At 63.2% G+C, this 17,774-nt stretch overlaps 1 protein-coding gene across 3 annotated transcripts in view; it reads left to right on the top strand.

The window, feature by feature from the left end:
- ADGRB1 (adhesion G protein-coupled receptor B1) overlaps nucleotides 1-17,774 on the top strand; it is a gene marked incomplete at its 5' end in the record, with an annotated part of 69,231 nt that overhangs the window by 23,843 nt on the left and 27,614 nt on the right. For all 3 annotated transcript variants that reach the window (XM_082674873.1, XM_082674872.1, XM_082674871.1), the window contains one exon: nucleotides 17,088-17,229. In XM_082674873.1, the coding sequence (XP_082530999.1) occupies nucleotides 17,088-17,229 (142 nt within the window). The remainder of the gene's footprint in view (nucleotides 1-17,087; nucleotides 17,230-17,774) is intronic.

Raw genomic sequence — 17,774 nt, 5'->3', positions numbered from 1 at the left:
CCATCCTCCACCCACCCATCCATCCACCCATCCCCCATTCATCTATCCATCCATCTATCCATCCACCCACCCACCCTTCTATCCGTCTATCTACCCACTTACCTATCCTCCCACCCACCTATCTACCTATCCACTCACTCATCCACCCATCCACCCCCCATCCATCCAGCCCCCCATCCATCCATCCATCCACCCATCCATCCACCCACCCACCTATCCCCCAGTGATTACTGACCACTGAGAAGGCACTCCTCTACAAGGTCCTGGCCCTCAGCCTCCTCCTGTGCCTGATGAGTAGGAACAGGAAATTAGGAACGTATAGATCCCTGTGAAACTGTCAGGGCGTGCCACGTGCCAAGAAGTGGAGGCAGTGGATCTAGTGGCAGGTGGGGCGAGGTGCCTTTCGGAGCAGGTTCACAGAAACCTCTCTAGGGTGGTGTTTGAGCAGAGGCCTGACACAGCACTGTACACATGGGTGTCTGGGGACAAGCATTTTGGCAGAAGGAACAGGCAGTGCAAAGGCCCTGTGTGTGCAGGGAGTGTGCAGGGCCATAGGGCAGACTGCACTGCCATTTCCCACTCTGGCTCTGAGGGTGTGAGGACAGGGTCTGGGGCCGGGAGCTGGGCTGGGGGAGAGCTGGGGCGGGCCCTGGAACCCTGGGAAACTGGCCTTCTGGCTTTGGTTGTCGTCGACTGTTTTTCTCTGGATTTCGCAAGCGGCATAAACTCTTTGTACAAAATGGGGTATCAGAACAGAAAAGGGTGAAAAAAGAAAAAACAAGAAAGAGGGCCCACGTTCTCACAGTACCCAGGCTGGACCCCCTGGCCGTCGTGGGAGGTTGTGCAGCGGCTGCAGTCCATCCCTGATGTCAGCACAGGCCCCTCCCCACAGCCCAGAAACCCTCCCAACAGGCTGTTCAAAGGCTGCCCGCAGCTCCCCGGCGGTGCCCGGTTCACCCAGCGGCCCAGCATCCTCGCTTGGACAGCGCCGCTCACATTTCTCTTTGTTTCCTTGTCTTTGAGTCCCCCAGACCATTTCAAGGTCTTGGTAGTAAGTTGCTTTCCAGAGAGGTGGACCCGTCCCCTTTGCTCTCCCAGGGCAGCAGGTCGTGAGAGGTCTGGCCAGCCCAGTGTCAAGTTCACTGTCCTTTGGGGCTGCATAGTCTGGGGCAGATTCCACCCTCCAGAAGCCTCAGCCTTCCATCCCCGTGGCGGAGTCTGCCTGCTTGCGTGTGAGAGCAGAGTGGGGGAAAGGACAGCGGCCAGGTCCATGGGGTGCTCACCCCTGGCCGTGGCCTCCACTTGCCCTTCCTCTCTCAGGTGTGGGGAGCCCACCCACTGCCCCAGGCCTGCTTTGCCCACCACTGGTCACCTCTGGATAGATGGGATTGTTAAGCTCTCTGCACCTCGCTCCAGGGCCCCGAGCACAGTGGGAAGGTGACAACAGCTGTGCTGTGTTTGAAGCCCCCTGAAGTGCATTTTGCCCACAAGCTCCCTGTTCAGTTCTGGGTGCAGCCCTGGGAGCCCTGCTGACTGTTCCTGTTACCGCTGGGGAATCTGAGGCTCCAGAAGGACTGTGGTCCAGCTCAGAGTGGGGACGAGGCATCTGATGCAGACTGGACAGCCTGGGACCCAGAGGCTGACAGTGGGGGAGGGGGGCCACGGGAGAGGGTGGCTGGCTCTGTCCCCTCCCCCGCCCTCCCCCCATGCTCTGTGCGGGACAGCACCTCCTTCCACCGCAGGGCGGGGCCACTTCTCACATAAATGGGCTCAAAGGAGCCAAGGGTTTCCCAGGTGACCTGAAATGGGGACCAGGGACAGGGCCCCAGGTCTGTTTCCACCAGTGTGCCCAGGGATCAGGTCTGTGCTGGTGTGGGCTTGTGTTTGTGTGTGTTTGGATGAGAAAGGGTCTCACGTGTCTGCAGAATTCTGTGTGTGGGGGGCGTGCCAGTGGGGGGTGAGAGCCGTCAGTGACCATCAGCTGAGAAGTAGTGATCTCTGACCCATGACTGGGCCCCAGTCACTGAAGGAGCCTAGTTTCCCAATCCCAGGCTGAGCCCTTGTCCTGGTCCCACGCTGAGCCCTGAGCCTGGTCACCTGCTGAACCCTGATCCTGGTCACACTCTGAGCCCTGAGCCTGGTCACCTGCTGAACCCTGATCCTGGTCACACTCTGAGCCCTGACCCTGGTCACACGCTGAGCCCTGACCCTGGTCACACGCTGAGCCCCGACCCTGGTCACACTCTGAGCCCCGACCCTGGTCACACTCTGAGCCCTGGCCCTGGTCACACTCTGAGCCCTGGCCCTGGTCACACGCTGAGCCCTGACCCTGGTCACACTCAGAGCCCTGACCCTGGTCACACTCTGAGCCCTGGCCCTGGTCACACACTGAGCCCTGACCCTGGTCCCACGCTGAGCCCTGACCCTGGTCACACTCTGAGCCCTGACCCTGGTCCCACTCTGAGCCCTGGCCCTGGTCATACTCTGAGCCCTGACCCTGGTCCCACTCTGAGCCCTGACCCTGGTCACACTCTGAGCCCTGGCCCTGGTCCCACTCTGAGCCCTGACCCTGGTCACACTCTGAGCCCTGACCCTGGTCACACTCTGAGCCCTGGCCCTGGTCACACTCTGAGCCCTGACGCTGGTCCCACTCTGAGCCCTGGCCCTGGTCACACTCTGAGCCCTGACCCTGGTCACACTCTGAGCCCTGACGCTGGTCACACTCTGAGCCCTGACCCTGGTCACACGCTGAGCCCTGACCCTGGTCACCTGCTGAGCCCTGACCCTAGTTACACTCTGATCCCTGACCCTGGTCCCACGCTGAGCCCTACCCTGTGTCTCATCTGGAGTCATCACGCATGTTCACGTGTAGTCGTTCACGTGTCATGTGCGTGGAGGGCTGCCTCCTCTTCCAGCCACACATAACAGTCCAGCATGTGACACAGTCGTCTTGGAAAGTCTGAGTCAGAGGCTTCCACCCACAGGGCAGACCCCCTCCTACCTCGCCCCCAGCTGTACACACACACAGACTCAACATTTACAGCCGAGGCGACTGCTCACAGCGAGGCTCAAGGCCACCCCCCCCACCCCCTCACCCCTACGCCAGCCTGACCAGTGGCAATGAGGGCCTTGGGAGCAGGGCTGTTAAGGAGGGAAAGGGGGACTTTGCAGAATTCTCCAATGTTTAGGGGGATGGAGGGGTGGATGGGGGGTGGAGGATGGGGACGTCGGTAGGTGGATGGATGGATGGAGGGTGGATGGGTGGGTGGATGGAGGATGGGTGGGTGGATGGAGGATGGGTGCAGGGAGGATGGGCTGGTGGTGACGGGGTTGATGAAGGGCAGGAGCACATCCCTGGAGTTAAGTTCTGTGGTTCTGAAAGGACAGCTCCCTGGATCTCTCACTGGTAGAAGCTGCAAATGTTTTGCAGTTTCCTTTTTAAAAACAGACAAGAGTTACATAGAGCATAAAAGTCAGAGCTGGCAAGATCCTCGGGAATCACTTGCTCCGCCCTCACTTGGAAATGGTGTAGCTGAGGCCCGGTGTGGGGACGTCAGGCCAGGCCAGGCCAGGCCTGGGCCACACGCGCTCCACGGTGGTCGTCCTGCGGCGCCAGCGTTTCTTTCGGGAGGTGTTTCGCCCGATACCAGTCCCGCGTGGGCTCCAGGGAGGGCAGGGTCCTATGCCCACTGTGTGTTGTGCTCCTGGGCCCACACTCAAGTCAATGAAGGCTCTGAGAAGTCCTGCAACAGCCTCCTCTTCAGTCGGGTTGGGGCGCTTGGCACCCTTACTCTGTAACTTGAGCCGGCAGAGCAGATGCTGGGACAGGCTGGTGGAGGGCGTGATGTTCCCGCAGAGTCTGTGGGGTCCTTTCCCGAAACCTGAGCCCACTCCAGGCACCTTCAGAACCCTCTCGTTTACTCACACAAGCTTTCTGTCCGGCTGAGGACCGGGGCTCAGAGTGACAAGCCCAGGGTCGCCCTCTCCCGGCCCGTGCCGACCCCCAGCCCTGCTGGGTGCAGCTGTCCTGGGGGACGCTGAGGACCCAGGCCCAGCCCCAGCCCATCCCTGGGGTCCTTGCCCAAGTACGTGTCCTGGTCCCTTTAAGAGCCTTGCCCCTCCCCCATCCTTGGTTTCCTTGGAGAGGGCGGTGAGGGGCTAGGCCGAGGGGGGCAAGCGGAAGGGAGTCTTGGCAGGGTCCCCAGGTCGCTGTCAGCAGCCGGTTCCCAGCCCAATTTCTCCCACGCCGGCTGGTTCCTGATGGGGGCAGAGGAGGCCGGCAGAGGGGGACACGGAGGGGGATGGGGTAGGAGACGGCTCGACACAGAAGGCCTCCCTGGTGGCCTGGGTAGGGCCTCGGGATCCACGTCACCAGTGAGCACGGGAGGGAGGTGGGGAGACGTGCTCTGCTCCCCCCACCTGGATGGGGGCTGGGGCGGGGGGAGGGGTGCAGAGCTGCTCCCAGAGGCGAGACCACCCACCCGTCCTAGCCTCTGCTCTGGACTCAGCCCAGCCCCTTCCCCAGCGCCCGTCCCTTCTCTGAGCCGCCCCCTACTTCGTCCTTGGGGAGCAGGGGGGCTGGCAGAGGCCCACGGTGGGCCTGACCTCTCTTCGAGGGGCGTCTGAGCCCTGGGCCTGCGTGTTCCCTGCCGGCTTTGGGAGCTGGAAGGGACAGACAGCCATGAGGTCACGGCCCAGGGACAGCAGCTGTGCTCTGAACCTGGGGCAGTGAGCGTCCCCACTGCCTTGCTGGCAGCCCAGCTCCGCAGCCACCGCCGGCCGCCCCATGGGCCCCTCGCCACTCCCCGCTTTGGTGCCGCTGGAACACTTGGCGCCTTTGTCCGTGGTCCCCGTGCGCTCTTCTCCAGCCTCAAAAGCCACCTGCTCCTGGAGGCCTTTCTGCCTGTTTTTCTGCATCCCCAGCCCTGTCCCCTTCCTCCCAGCTCTGACCCCCATTTGCAGCAACTCCGTGTATCCGCAGAGTGTGAGGCCCGCCGTGCAGGGCCTGGGTCTCCTCATGCAGCCGGCCACCTCCCCCGCCCAGCGGGCGCACAGGAAGCCCTCGGGAGGGCTCATTCTAACGGCCCCTGCCCTCGCCCTCTTCTTCTTCCGGCTGGAAAGAGCACTGCTGGGCTGGAAAGAGCACTGCTGGGCTAGTGGCGCCCTGGTGAGGCGCGTCTGGGGAGGGGGGCAGGGTCCGTTGCTAGGAGCAGGCTGGGAGCATCACAGACGTGTGCTCGAGGGTCGGGGGGGTCTCCTGAGCGTGGGGGGCTTTCCCGGGCGGAGTCAGGGCCCACGAGTCTCCTGCTAGGCGTGTCCAGCTGCGTCCCATCCCTGTGCTTTCCCACCAATGCGGGGCCCCGTGTGTCTGGGTGCCCCTGTGTCAGTGGTGTGGGTGTGCGCCCCTATGAGCGTGGTGTCCATGGAGACTCGAGGGTGAGGCGCCGGGGCTGATGGGTCAGGGGAGGCACAGGATGTGGCCAGCCCTGAGCTCCCGGGGGCTGCTGGATGGGAGCAGGGGCCACGCCGGGCAGTGCTGGGTGGCTCGGTGTTGGGAGGGTGCCAGGGTGCACCGGGCAGCTGCGGGTGGGGGCAGGTTGAGTCAACCACGTTGTCTTCCCTGGTCAAGTGGCCGAGGGGTCAGCGGAGTGTGGCACCGCCGGGGCCTGGGGCTGGGCGGGGCCCCTTCAAGGCCTCGCCTCCTCCTTGCCTCCTGTGCCCGCACTGGTGATGGCGGCGCTGGGGAGACAAGGAGGAGAGCCTGGCGTTGCCCTCAGGGAGGAGGGGGCGCCCACAGGGAGGTCAGTGCCGGGCCCTGAGCGCACGGGGCAGTGCCAGGAAGTGGGGAGGGTGCTCAGTTCCCTCCTCCACTGAGACCTGGGGGCTCCAAGAGGGGCCGCCTAGGGGGAGGGGGACAGCTGCCTGTTGGGCCACTTGGTGCAGGGAGGGCGCAGGTGAGGACAGAGCAGGGGCCTCTCCGGGAAGGACCAGGCCTGGCTGGAGACAGAGGTACTCGAGGCCGCTCCTGGCAGGGATTTCATCTGTCTGTCTGTCCTTCTGTTTTCGATGTTCCCGAGCTCCGTGTCTTCATAGTGACGTCAGCCCTTGGTTGAGCACTCACCCACGCCCAGCACTTGGGCCCCCTTCGTCCTCCCAGGAGGAGGGGTCAGTGCGGGGGCTGCCCCTGCCCAGACACTGCCACCTCCCGCAGGGCCCCCGTCTGCCTCGCATCCTCCCAGAGTCCCCCGCACGCCCGGGCTGCCAGGCCTTTGCCCTGCTCTTCCCACAGTGTCACAGGGTCGTTCCATCCGCTCCCTGCGCGGTCGTGTCAGATGGGAGGTGCTTCACCTGGCACATGTCCGGGGCCCTGTGTGACATGGGGGACGGGGCAGAGCTCTAACCTCCAGCCTGGACGCCAGTCCTGGCCCTGTTCTCACTGACGGGTGACGGTGGGCGAGCCCTTTAGCCTCCTTGAGCCTCAGTTTCTGCATCTGTCCAAGGGGCGGCTGCGATTCCTTGACGAGCTGTTGTGTTAAGGAGCTGGACCAGGAAATGCTCAGCAAGTAGACGCTGTCGTTACCCCCACCCCCGCCCCGTTCCAAGAAGCCTGCGGGGGGGACAGCAGTGAGCCACTCAGGCAAAGCACGTGCCCTCGGGGGCAGGGGGATGGGGCACGGCTGCCCCACGTGCTGGGAATAAGGGGCCACCTCTAGGAATGGGCTTCCTGGGGAGGGGGAGCTTGGGCTGATGGTGAAGGGTGAGCTGGAGTCCCGGGGCAGGAGGGTAGTAGAGGCCCCCCATGCCCAAGGCGCAGTATGTGCAAAGGCACCGAGGCAGAGAGCATTTGGGGTGCTGGGGTACAAGGGGTCCAGTGAGAGGTGGGCCTGGGGGCCTCCGCCAGCTCCTCTTTTTAGGAGCAGAGAGGGGTGAGCTCTCTGGCCTTGAGGTAATCAAGCACAGGCAGAATGGGACTGGGTTTTGGAAGGACAGAGTGACACTTCCTGGGCACCTGCTCTGGGCCTGGTCCTTCTGCCAAAAGTTCACTCCAAGTTCAGACCAGGCCCTAGACCTCACGCAAGAGGCCTGAGGTTCAGAGTGCTCGAGAGGCTTGCGCGGGTCCCACAGCCCTTTGCGGGTCCTGACCCTGCAAAGCCCTGAACCCGGATGGCCCCAGTGATCTTGAAGAGGCCTGGTGAGGACAGGGCTGGGGGATTGCAGGGTCCCTGCCACTGGGACGGGCCTGGAGGGCACACGGTGACCCTCCTCCCTCGAGACACTTTCTCCCCTCTGCTCGGGGTGTGCAGTTGCTAGTTTCCTGAGGCAGGAAAGTCTTAATCAAAACCCCAGCTTGGGGCTTCCCTGGTGGCGCAGTGGTTGAGAGTCCACCTGCTGATGCAGGGGACACGAGTTCGTGCCCCAGTCCGGGAGGATCCCACGTGCCGCGGAGCGGCTGGGCCCGTGAGCCGTGGCCGCTGAGCCTGCGCGTCTGGAGCCTGTGCTCCGCAACAGGGAGAGGCCACAGCAGTGAGAGGCCCGCGTACCACAAAAAAAAAAAAAAAAAACAAAAACCCAGCTTGCCAGGCGGCTCAGTGGTTTGCTGGTGTGGTATTGGGAGAGCAGGGACTAATGTCCTCATCTCTGCAGGGAGCTGACTAGGGGTGCGGGAGGGCAAGATGTGGGGTAGACACAGGAAAACTTGGCAGAGAGGGCAGGGTGACCGTGGGTGTCTTGGCCTTGGTGCAGAGGCACCTGGAAATGGGGGACTTGAGGTTCATCCTGGGAGGCAGGTGAGATAGGAGATGCCTGGAGGGTGGGGTGTGGTCACGGGTGGGATGGATAATGGCAATGGCGTGGTTGCCTGGGTTCAGCCCATCATGGTTGATGGGGCTGGTGGTGAGGCCTCCTGCAAGATGGGTCCCGCCTACACGGTGCCCTGGACGTGGCGGGTTGAGTGTTGGTGATGGGGGTTACCATCACTCTAGTGTTGGTCCACAGACATGGTGCCGGTTCAGAGGTGATGGCAGTCAGGGTGGTATTGTTAACAGCGGAGGTGAGGCTGGTGACCATGATGATCATGTAATTGTGGTGACCAAAAAGATGGAGAAATGGTGGTGACATGGCAGTGATGATTGTGCTGTTGGTGGTGGTAGTATTGGTGGTGAGAGTGACGGCATTGGAAATGGTGTGTTGTTGATGGTAGTGAAGATGGTGACGGTGGTGGTGATGATAATGTTGGTGCAATGGTAGTGTCGCTGCTGATGGTGTGATTGGTGGTGGTGGTGGCAATGGTGGTAATAATGGTTGTGTTATTGTTGCTGCTGTTAGCGTTGGTAGTGGAGATGATGGTGAGGGTGGTAGTAATGATGATGCTATTGATAACATAATGGTGGTGGTGGTGGTGGTGATGGTGTTGCTGGTAGTGGGGATAGTGGAGATGGAGTGGAAATGGTAGCAGTACTTATGATGATATTGATGGTGATGGTGATGGTGATGGTGGGAGTAATGACTGTGGTGATGTTGGTGATGGTGATGGTGATGATGGTGATGGTGGGAGTAATGACTGTCTTAGTGATGATGGTGGTGGTGGTGATGATGGTGATGGTGATGATGGTGACGGTCGTAGTATGACTGTGTCATTCTTGATGCTGACGATGGTGGTGCTGTTGATAATATAATAGTGGCGTTGAAGTTGATCGTGTTGGGAGTGGCGATGGCAGTGATGTGTGGTAATGACAGTACTGATGACGTTGGTGGTGGTGGTGGTAGTAATGATTGTGCTGTTGGTGGTGGTGGCGGTGTTAATGATGTTGCTGATGGTGGTAATGGTGTTGGTGGTGGTGATGGTGGTGATGGTGGTGGTGTTGGTAGTGGGGATGGTGGCGATGGAGTGGAAGTGGTGGTGGTATTGATGATATTGGTGGTGTTGGTAGTGGCAATGGTGGTGACGCAGTGGTAATGATGGTCTGATGATGTGGATGGTGGTGGTATTATTGTGTCATTCTTGATGCTGGTGGTGGGGCTGTTGATAATGTAATGCTGTTTCTTTTTCAATGTAGTAATTGTATTTTTATATTAATTTTTATTGGAGTATAGCTGCTTTATACTGTTGTGTTAGTTTCTGCTGCACAGCAAAGTGAATCAGTTACACGTGTACATATATCCCCTCTTTTTTGGCTTTCCTTCCCATTTAGGTCACCACAGAGCACTGAGTAGAGTTTCCTGTGCTATACAGCAGGTAAATCGTGCTGCAGTGAACATTGTGGTACATGACTCATTTTGAATTATGGTTTTCTCAGGGTATATGCCCAGTAGTGGGATTGCTGGGTCATATGGTAGTTCTATTTTTAGTTCTTTAAGGAACCTCCATGCTGTTCTCCACAGTGGCTGTATCAGTCTACATTCCCACCAGCAGTGCGAGAGGGCTCCCTTTTCTCCACACCCTCTCCAGCATTGTTTGTGGATTTTTTGATGGTGGCCATTCGGACTGGTGTGAAGTGATACCTCACTGTAGTTTCGATTTGCGTTTCTCTGGTACGTGGTGCTGGTATTGATGTTGATGGTGGTGGTGGTGATGGTGATGGTGATGTTACTGATGTTGGTGGTAGTTTCAGTGAGAGCCATGAGGGTGGAGGTTGTGGTGACAGTTAAGGTGGTGGTGGTCTCAGCTCTTTGGGGGATTTGAAGCCCCCCCCATGGGAACCAGGACGCTCCCATGGCACAGTGTTGGAGGTAGACTGCAGCAGACAGGGTCAGACGCCAGCCCGAGGAGATGAGAGGGCGGGGTGGAGGGTAGAGGGGAGCGCTCATGAGGCCACGCAGTCTGGGAGGGTGTCTTGGAGGAGGCAAAGCTGGGCCAGCTGAGGGTGGTGAGGTTTGGGGTCTCCTGGAGCCAGGGAAGTGCCTGTGGAGGTGCCCAGTGCCCAGCACAGGGCCTAAGCAGGCGGGCGAGGGACGCGCTTGCTGAATGAGTGAGTGATGGACCAGCCTGAGCCCCAGCTGCACCAGCGGCTGGAGCGTGAGGGGGTGGGGTGTCGAGGCGCTGGCCCCTCAGCTGGTAGGGGTAGGTGACAGGCTGGACAGAGCTGGGCCAGAGGTGCACCAGGCGAGGGTCTGAGTGAGGGGCAAAGGGCTCAGGGAGGGTTCCTGGGGTGCCGGGCTCTGAGATGGGAGGAGGTGGCAGGTAGGCTGGGGTTTAGCAGGGCCCTGGCCCTCCCAGGCCAGATGACTTCCTTGCGAGGCTGGGGAGCTCAGGGGCCCCAGGGGCCTTGCCCAGGTGGGTGGGGTGGGTCAGGCGAAGAGCCGCTGAGCCCTGAGGATGGCCAGGTTGCTAGCCTGGGGGCAGGCCTGCGGCCGGAAGCCCTGACTCAGAGCGTGGCTGGTGCCAGCTGGGAGCCAGGAGATTGGCATCGTGGGGAACGTGAGAAGCCCTGGAGGCCCTGGTCACAGCGCCACAGATGCTAAGCCAGCCTGAGACACTATCAGCGGCGCGAGAGCCAGCCCCACATGCGCAGGGGCGCAGGCCTGCGGGGGCATGGCTCTCACCTGGCGATGCACTCAGCAAGACCCAGGTCAGGTGGATATCCATCCCCCAGGGTCCCCAGCGCCACAAGCATTGCCCCCGGGCCCTGAGCCAAGAGGGGATGGAGCTGACCTGGGCTCGCCCTGGGGGTTCTCACAGGCCAGTGACCAGCTCACCTTGGGGTGAGCTGTGCCCACTCTGGCTGCCCAGGGAGCGAGGTGGGTGGGTGAGGGTGGCGTGGTGGTGGAGGGAGGATGCACCGTGTATTCAGGACTGACCCCAAGGCGTCCAAGGGGTCGGGGGTGGCAGAGGAAACTCAGGTCTCAGCTCAGGGGGTTGGGCACAGAGCAGGAGGCTGAGGAGACTTCCTGGAGATGGCAATGCCCCGGGGGAGCCCCGAAGGACGAGGCTGAGTCAGCCAGGGGGCAGGCGGGTGTGTGGTCAGAGGGACTGGTCAAGATCAAGTTCTGGAGGCAGGAGAGGGCGCCTGCGTTCTGAGTCACCGGTGGTTCCTCTGGGCTGGCGCATGGAGGCAGGGCTGCCAGGGCTGGGATAGTGGGGGTGAGGGGGTGCTTGGGAGTCATGATGAGCTCCAGCCGCTGGGTGAGGTAGGACCCAAGAAGGGAGCCCCAGCACGGCGGCAGGGTAGGACCTGTTGAAGGAGCCAGGTGCAGCACTCAGGAACTCACGGCTTATCCAGGCAGGCTCCCTGGAAGAGGAGGCTCAGCACAAGCCTTGGTCTGTGGGTCAGAGGTCAGTAGGCGGAGGTGGGAGGTAGGCACCCTGGATGTGTGAAGTGTGATTCAGCAGGGCTTGTGCCTGGAATGCATGGTTTGGGGAGCACAGCGGCCAGTCTGAGGAGTTTTCAGGGGCTCCTAGAAGCCCCTGCCTGCAGAGACACCTTGCCCACTCCCTGTTCCCTCATTGGGGTGAGCTGTGCCCACTCTGGCTTCTCTCTGCTGTGTGGGGGGACACCTGAGTCACTCACACTCCAGTGTGAATTAGCCCATCAAACCCCAGGGGACCCTGATGCACACAGTCCCATAATAGCACCTGCTTCGTGGGCCGACAGGAGGCATCCTGAATGCACCGGAGGCCCTGGCTCAGCGGGCCGGCGGGGGGCTCTCCACGCACCCTCTGTTACTGTCCCCTGATGTCCCACGAGTGTGCCGGGGCCTGTGCTGGGCATTGTGTCCCTGTGGTCTCCCTGGACAGCATGTGGGGGAGGATTTATGCCCACTTCATAGGGGAGGCAGCTCAGCTCTGAGTGGCCGGTAGGGAATTGGCCCAGAGGTGGGAACAGGCCTCAGGTGCCCAGTTCCTCCTCCCGGGGCGGGGATGGACGAGCACGTCCGGGCACGGCAGGGACCGGGACGGAGGGGCACCATAGGCCGAGCCTCCTCCCAGGGCCTCCGACATGCCCTGGCCCCCACCCAGCCTGGGCCCCAGGGGAGGTCCCTGCGGGGTCTCCTGCGCGGGGCGGGGGCCCGGCTGCCTGCTCTGAGCCACTCACCTGGGCACCAGGATACGGCTGTGGCTCTGGGACAGGCGCTGAGTGAGGCGGGTCTGCACTGGGCGCGAGTTGCGGGGAGCTGGGCTTCACCGTCTGAGTGTGGCTGGAGGGGAGGCTCAAGGGGGAGAGCGGGGAGGCTCAGGGAGGGGGTGGCCAGTCCCCAGGGGCTGTGGGTCCCTGAGTGAGGAGGGAGCCGGGGGAAGGTCTTGAGCAGAGGATGACGCGTCCTGGGATATTTCAAATGGTGGCGTGGGGACAGGCGGTGGAGGGCAGGGCGGAGGCTGGCAGTGGTGGGTCCCACCAGGGTGGCAGCCACAGCGTGGGGAGCAGAAGGGAGACTCTCAGTGCATCGTGCAAGGAAGGTCAGTTGCAGATGGGTCTGTAGGTATGAGAAGGAAGGAGGGAGGGAGGGTCCTGGAGGCGGCCGCCAGGTTGGAGCGGTAAAGAGGGGCCTTGCTTGTCCACCCATAGCAAGTCCTGGCTGAGCACTCCGACCCCACTGGGGTGCGGGCAGCGGGGTGAGCCAGCCAGGCCCCAGTCCTGCCCTCCCAGAGGAGGATGCAGGTGGGAGCATCAGGCCATCACACGTGGCGGGAGAACCGGGCCGAGGCGGCAGGACCCACGGATGGAGGCCACGGGTCAGGGACGGCCTCGCTGTGAGAGCCAGGGCGCTGGCCCGTGGCTGTGGCCGTGGAGGCAGAGCCGTCCAGGCCAGGCCTAGCTGGCCGGTGTGCAGGGCACGGACAGCCACCGGAGGGGCCGCGCTCACCGTGGCGGTGACTGGCCTCACACTTTCTCAAGGAGCACTTGGGGCCGGGGAGGCCGGAGCAGGAGGCAGCTGCCCAGGGAGCGAGGTGGGTGGGTGAGGGTGGCGTGGTGGTGGAGGGAGGATGCACCGTGTGTTCAGGACTGACCCCAAGGCGTCCAAGGGGTCGGGGGCGGCAGAGGAAACTCAGGTCTCAGCTCGGGGTCAGGACGCACGGTGGGGGCCCGTGTGGAGGGGTGCCAGCTCAGAGCTCAGAAGTGGAGCAAAAGGGACGGGAAGTTGTCCCCTGGGTTTGGTGACTCGGGGGCTTTGCTAGGAGCAGGGTGGGAAGAGCCTGTGGTGAGGAACTGATGGCCTGCAGAGGGGTGGGTGATGGCTGGACCTTCCTGGGGGCCCTGGTCGATGGGGGAGGCACAGGCTTTCTCTGGGAGCTCTGATCTGAGGGGCCCAGGGCCCCCTGCAACCTCCCGTCAACTCAGGCAGGGAGGGGCTCCCCCCCTCCTCGTGCTGGCAGGGGCCCCGGCTCCAGCTCCTTCTCTCGCCCTGGACCTGGGGGTGGGGAGGCGCAGGTGGGTGTCACTGACCCAGATTCCTCGGGCCTGGGCCTGGGAGGGGGCGTGGCTCTGTGCCCCAGATATTCCAAGTTTCTGAAGCTCAGTCGAGAGGCGACCAATGGTCTCCCACATGTGGGAGTGTGTGAGGAGGGAACAGCCTGCCCGTGTTGCAGAGATGGCAACAGGTGTCACCTGCAGCAGGAGGGATTTCGGTCAGACACGGTGAAGAACTTCCAGATGTTGTGGGTATAAGAGGATACGTCCTAGAGGTCTTGTTGAAGAAAGAGGGCTGAGGGTCCCCGACCTCTCCCAGTTCAGGGTGTGCCTACGATGCAAGCGAGGGTCCACGGGTCAGGGACCACCGCCCACCTGTCCTGCTCCAGCCAGCCCTCAACTGATGCCCAGCGCAGCACAGAAAGCACAGCTAATGGCCTGGGAGAGCTCCATTGACCGAGCTCTGCCCTGGTGTGGGATGGGCCTGAGGCAGGCCCCCCCCCTCCGCCTGGTCTGGGCCTTGGGCCATCCTTGAGGGTCCCTTTCAGATTTGCTCCGCAGAGTTCAGTGGCTCAAATACTGTAGGCCTTGTAGGCTGGTCAGACAGATAAAAAACTGGAATCCTGGCCCTCCTGCTGTCTTGCTGCGTGGCCTCGGGCAATCACACCACTTCTCAGAGCCTCAGTTTCTCTATCTACACAGCTGAGTTGAGGATTATTGCAAAGATTAAACGATAAAATGCACAGGAAGCGATTAATATTGAGGTGAGGTGGGGGAGGGGACGAGGAGAGGGTCCCTGTCCCTGTGTCGCGTGTCAGTGGCCTGCCAGAGCCAGGGGGACCATGGAGTGGGGAGGGGCCAAGGCCAGGGAGCTTGCAGAGGTCCTGCAGGGTCTGGGTGAGCCCAGGAGCTGCCCACCTCCCAGGCTGCCAGCCCCAGCAGTTGGTCCTCTGGACCAGGGGCGGACGCCTCCTCGTGCCCTCCGTGGCCTGAGGCTGCAGGGGCAGGCCCTGGCCGAACCGTTAGCAGGGTGGGCCCTGCTCCTCGTTGTCGCCTCCCTGGGAGGCTGATAAGCTAATTGGTGCCCATAGCAGGAGTCCTGTGGGGCGAACCAGCAGCCTGGGCTGGACTTCTCCCAGGAGGTGGCCAGCAGCCGTCAGCCTGGCGCCCTGCAGACCCGCCAGCACTGCCTGGGAACCTGCCAGCCTACCGGCCCCAGCCAGCCTGACTCCCCTCACCCCGGCCCTTGGGGTGCTGTCCTTTCCCAACCCTCCCAGCAGCCTTCAGCAGGCAGAAATATGGGTTCGGGCTCCCCCCCCCCTCACTCAGAGTAGGAGGGCTGAGGCAGCGTCATGGCTGGACTGTGAGAACACTAGAGCTGAGATTTGAACCCAGGACCGGCCGGCCACAGACTCCTGCTCTTAGGAGCGGGCACGTGGCCAATGTCGTGGACAAGCCTGAGAGAGAGGGAGGCGCTGTCTCCAGGCCGGAACAGCCCACAGGCCTCCTCCCCGGAGCGTCCTGGGTCTTGGGGACTCCTGGCCTGCACTTCCTTGGCCATCTTGGCGTCTGGTCAGTGGCTTGCACGCGCACCCCAGGAGTGAGAATGGGGTGCTCTGGGGCTCAGCACTCTGTGCCCATTCTGCGTAGTGCTGGGGGATGAGGGGAGACAGGAGTGTGATGTGCGCAGCACAGCTGAGGGTGCGGGGGGACCACGCTGGATCTCCCAGGACTCTCCAGGGCCCCGCACTCCCTTTCCTGATCCTTCCATCCCCCAGGTCTTGTTTCTGGTTCTGTGGTCATTGGGGTCTTCTTTTCTAGAGGAAGGAAGGGGAGAAGAGGTCTCTACCGGGCCCTTAATAGCTTTTGACTTCTGCTCCACTCCACGCCAGGGACGCCGGGTGTGCGGGATGGCGGCCCAGGAGGTGGGACCACACAGGCAGCTGAGCCCCTGGCCTCCATCCCAGGGGCTGCGGTCAAGGCTGTGGCCTTGGCCCTGGCCCTGCCTGGGCACTGCTGTGCTGTGTAGTCAGGCACACCTCGGCTCCTCCCGGGGCCAGCACGGGTTCAGGTGGGCCAAGGTGGGAAGGCTCAGGCGGAGGCGTGGTCAGGAGCCGAAGAGGTGGAAGCCGTGGGGGCCGTCCCGTGGCATTCTTTATGAGGGCCCCTACGATGGATGCGCTTTGGGCCCCCCAAACCCTGGCCCCCATGGGCTCAGGGGCCAGTGCTAGTGAGAGGGATGCCACAGAGCCCTGATGCACCCCACGGAGCCAGGGCCTAGCCTCTGCCTAGCTGTCACCTTGGGCCTCAGTTCTCCTCTGTAAAACAGGGGCAGGCCCTTCCCCGTGGGGGGAAAATGAAGAGAGAAAAGCAGACTCGACCGGCCCAGAGTGTGTCCCTTCTCCCCTGGGGCCTGAAGCTCAGAAAGGAGATTGTATAACATCCCAAATTCAACAGAAGCAGCTCTGGGTTCTGGGATGCCCAGAGCTGAGACCCTAAGCTTTCCTAAAGACGTTCTTGCAGGTGCTGGGCTGGGGGGCGGGGGGGCCTTGACGGTGTCCCACCGTCAACCTCCCGACCGTCTCCTTCCCATTTTAGAGATGAGGAAACTGAAGCTAGGGCCGGTAGCTGACTTCCCAGGTGACACAGCCAGGAGGTAGCCCAGGATGGTTGCTTGCAAATCCAGGTGTTGAGCAGACGCCCGCTCAGAGTGTGGGGGTCAGGGCTCCCCTGGGAGTGCACACCCCCAGCCCGCCTTCCATACAGAGGGCCTGGGATGGGGGAGACAGGCTGACAGCTCCCTCCTTCTGGGGCTGGAGCTGAGGGATCTAGGGCGGGCCGGGGGTGGACCCTTGCCGCAGAGACCTGGAATTTCCCCCCCAAAGTCCCGGGGCAGACACCGGGTCTGAGTTATTTGGGGGCTGAGGGGGCTTTTTCGGCCCTGGGGTCAGAAGGAGACCACTCACAGCTGTGGCTCCCGAACAGCGGTTTCAGTCTCCAGCCTGGAGCCCTCCAGCCTGCAGGCCCAGGGCCCTGGGGAGGGCACTCCATGGGCACCTTCTGCGGGCGCCCCTGGCTGGACGCTGCCAGACAAGTGGGCCGGCATGGGGGTGGGGGACTTAGATCAACAGCGACTGGTTCGCAGAATAGTTCAGTGCGGCGCACTGAGGCCCTAACAAGCGCTGGTTTCAAGGGAACCAGAGCCACCCCAGCGGCAGACAGCAGGAGGGCCCTGGGTCAGACGGCAGGGGACACGCTCAGGCTGCTTCCCCGAACCCCCGGGGTGGAGGGGGAGCGGGGAGAAGGCCGATCGGGGCCGGGGGAGGTGGCTGTGGGAGCGGGGTGGTCCCAAGGTCACCAGCGCGACGCGGGGGGCGGAGGCGCAGAGGCGCCCCTCATCCCGCCCCGGCCCGCGCGCGCACCGCAGGCTGCCGCGCCCCCCAGCTGGCGCCCGGCTCCACGTGCGCCCACGCGCCCCTCCCGGCCCGGCGCTGGGGCGGGGCGCTCTCCGGGCGCGGGGCCAGGGCTCGGCACCCCGCCGGCCCCGCAGGCCCGCGCTCCCGCGAGTCGCTCTCCCGTGGCTCGGCGGCGGCCATGGGGCGCAGGGCTCCGAGGGCCGGCGGGGCGCGCGCGGCGGCGGGCGCAGGTGCGGACGCGGGCCGGGGACGCGGGGCCCGGGCGCGGCCGGCAGCCGCTCACGCCGCCCCTGTCTCCCCTCCCCCCGTGTGTCCCGCCCCCCAGACCCTCCTCCCCCGCCCCCCCGCAGCTCGGGCCCTGGTCGTGGCGCGGCTGCCGCACGGTGCCCCTCGATGCCCTCCGGACGCGCTGCCTCTGTGACCGGCTCTCCACCTTCGCCATCTTAGCCCAGCTCAGCGCCGACGCGGTGAGACCCCAGCCGGGCGCGCGGCGGGCGGGCGGACGGGGCGGGGGCGCGCGGGGCGGGGGCTTCCGGGGCCGACTGTCGCCTCCGGGGCCGGCGTGGGGAAGGGCGGCTGCGCCCCGCCGCCCCCCGTGGCCTGGCCGGCGGGGCCCGGGCCTCTAGAGAGGGCGGGTGGGAGCTGAGTGGGTGGCGATGTGGAGTTGGGGACTGACCTGGGAGGAGCCAGGCCGGGGCCCAGAGAGTGACTGATGGGTGAGTGAGTCCCCCACCCAATCTCTTTGGGGGCCTGGGACCCTGGAGGAAGCCGACCCTCAGGGGAGCCGGGCAGTCTGGGCCCCCGGCCCTAGGGGCTGGAGGAAGGCTTGGCCTGGCAGAGGCGGGTAGACACCTTCACTTAGTGGGGTTCCTTCCCGCAGCTGGCTGCAGGCTCCTGGCCTGCCTGGGACACGGAGGGGGAGGAGCTGCCACCTTCCTTGGAGTCCTTCCCCACCCACCCCAAGTGGACCGTGGGCTCTGGAGGCAGCTGCGTCCCCAAGTACGGGTCCCGG

Source organism: Grampus griseus (assembly GCF_964374135.1).
Source record: "Grampus griseus genome assembly, chromosome: 17".
In the NCBI taxonomy this organism is placed as follows: domain Eukaryota; kingdom Metazoa; phylum Chordata; class Mammalia; order Artiodactyla; family Delphinidae; genus Grampus; species Grampus griseus.
Note: the sequence above shows the minus strand (reverse complement) of the source record. Positions and strands in the feature narration are given on the sequence as shown.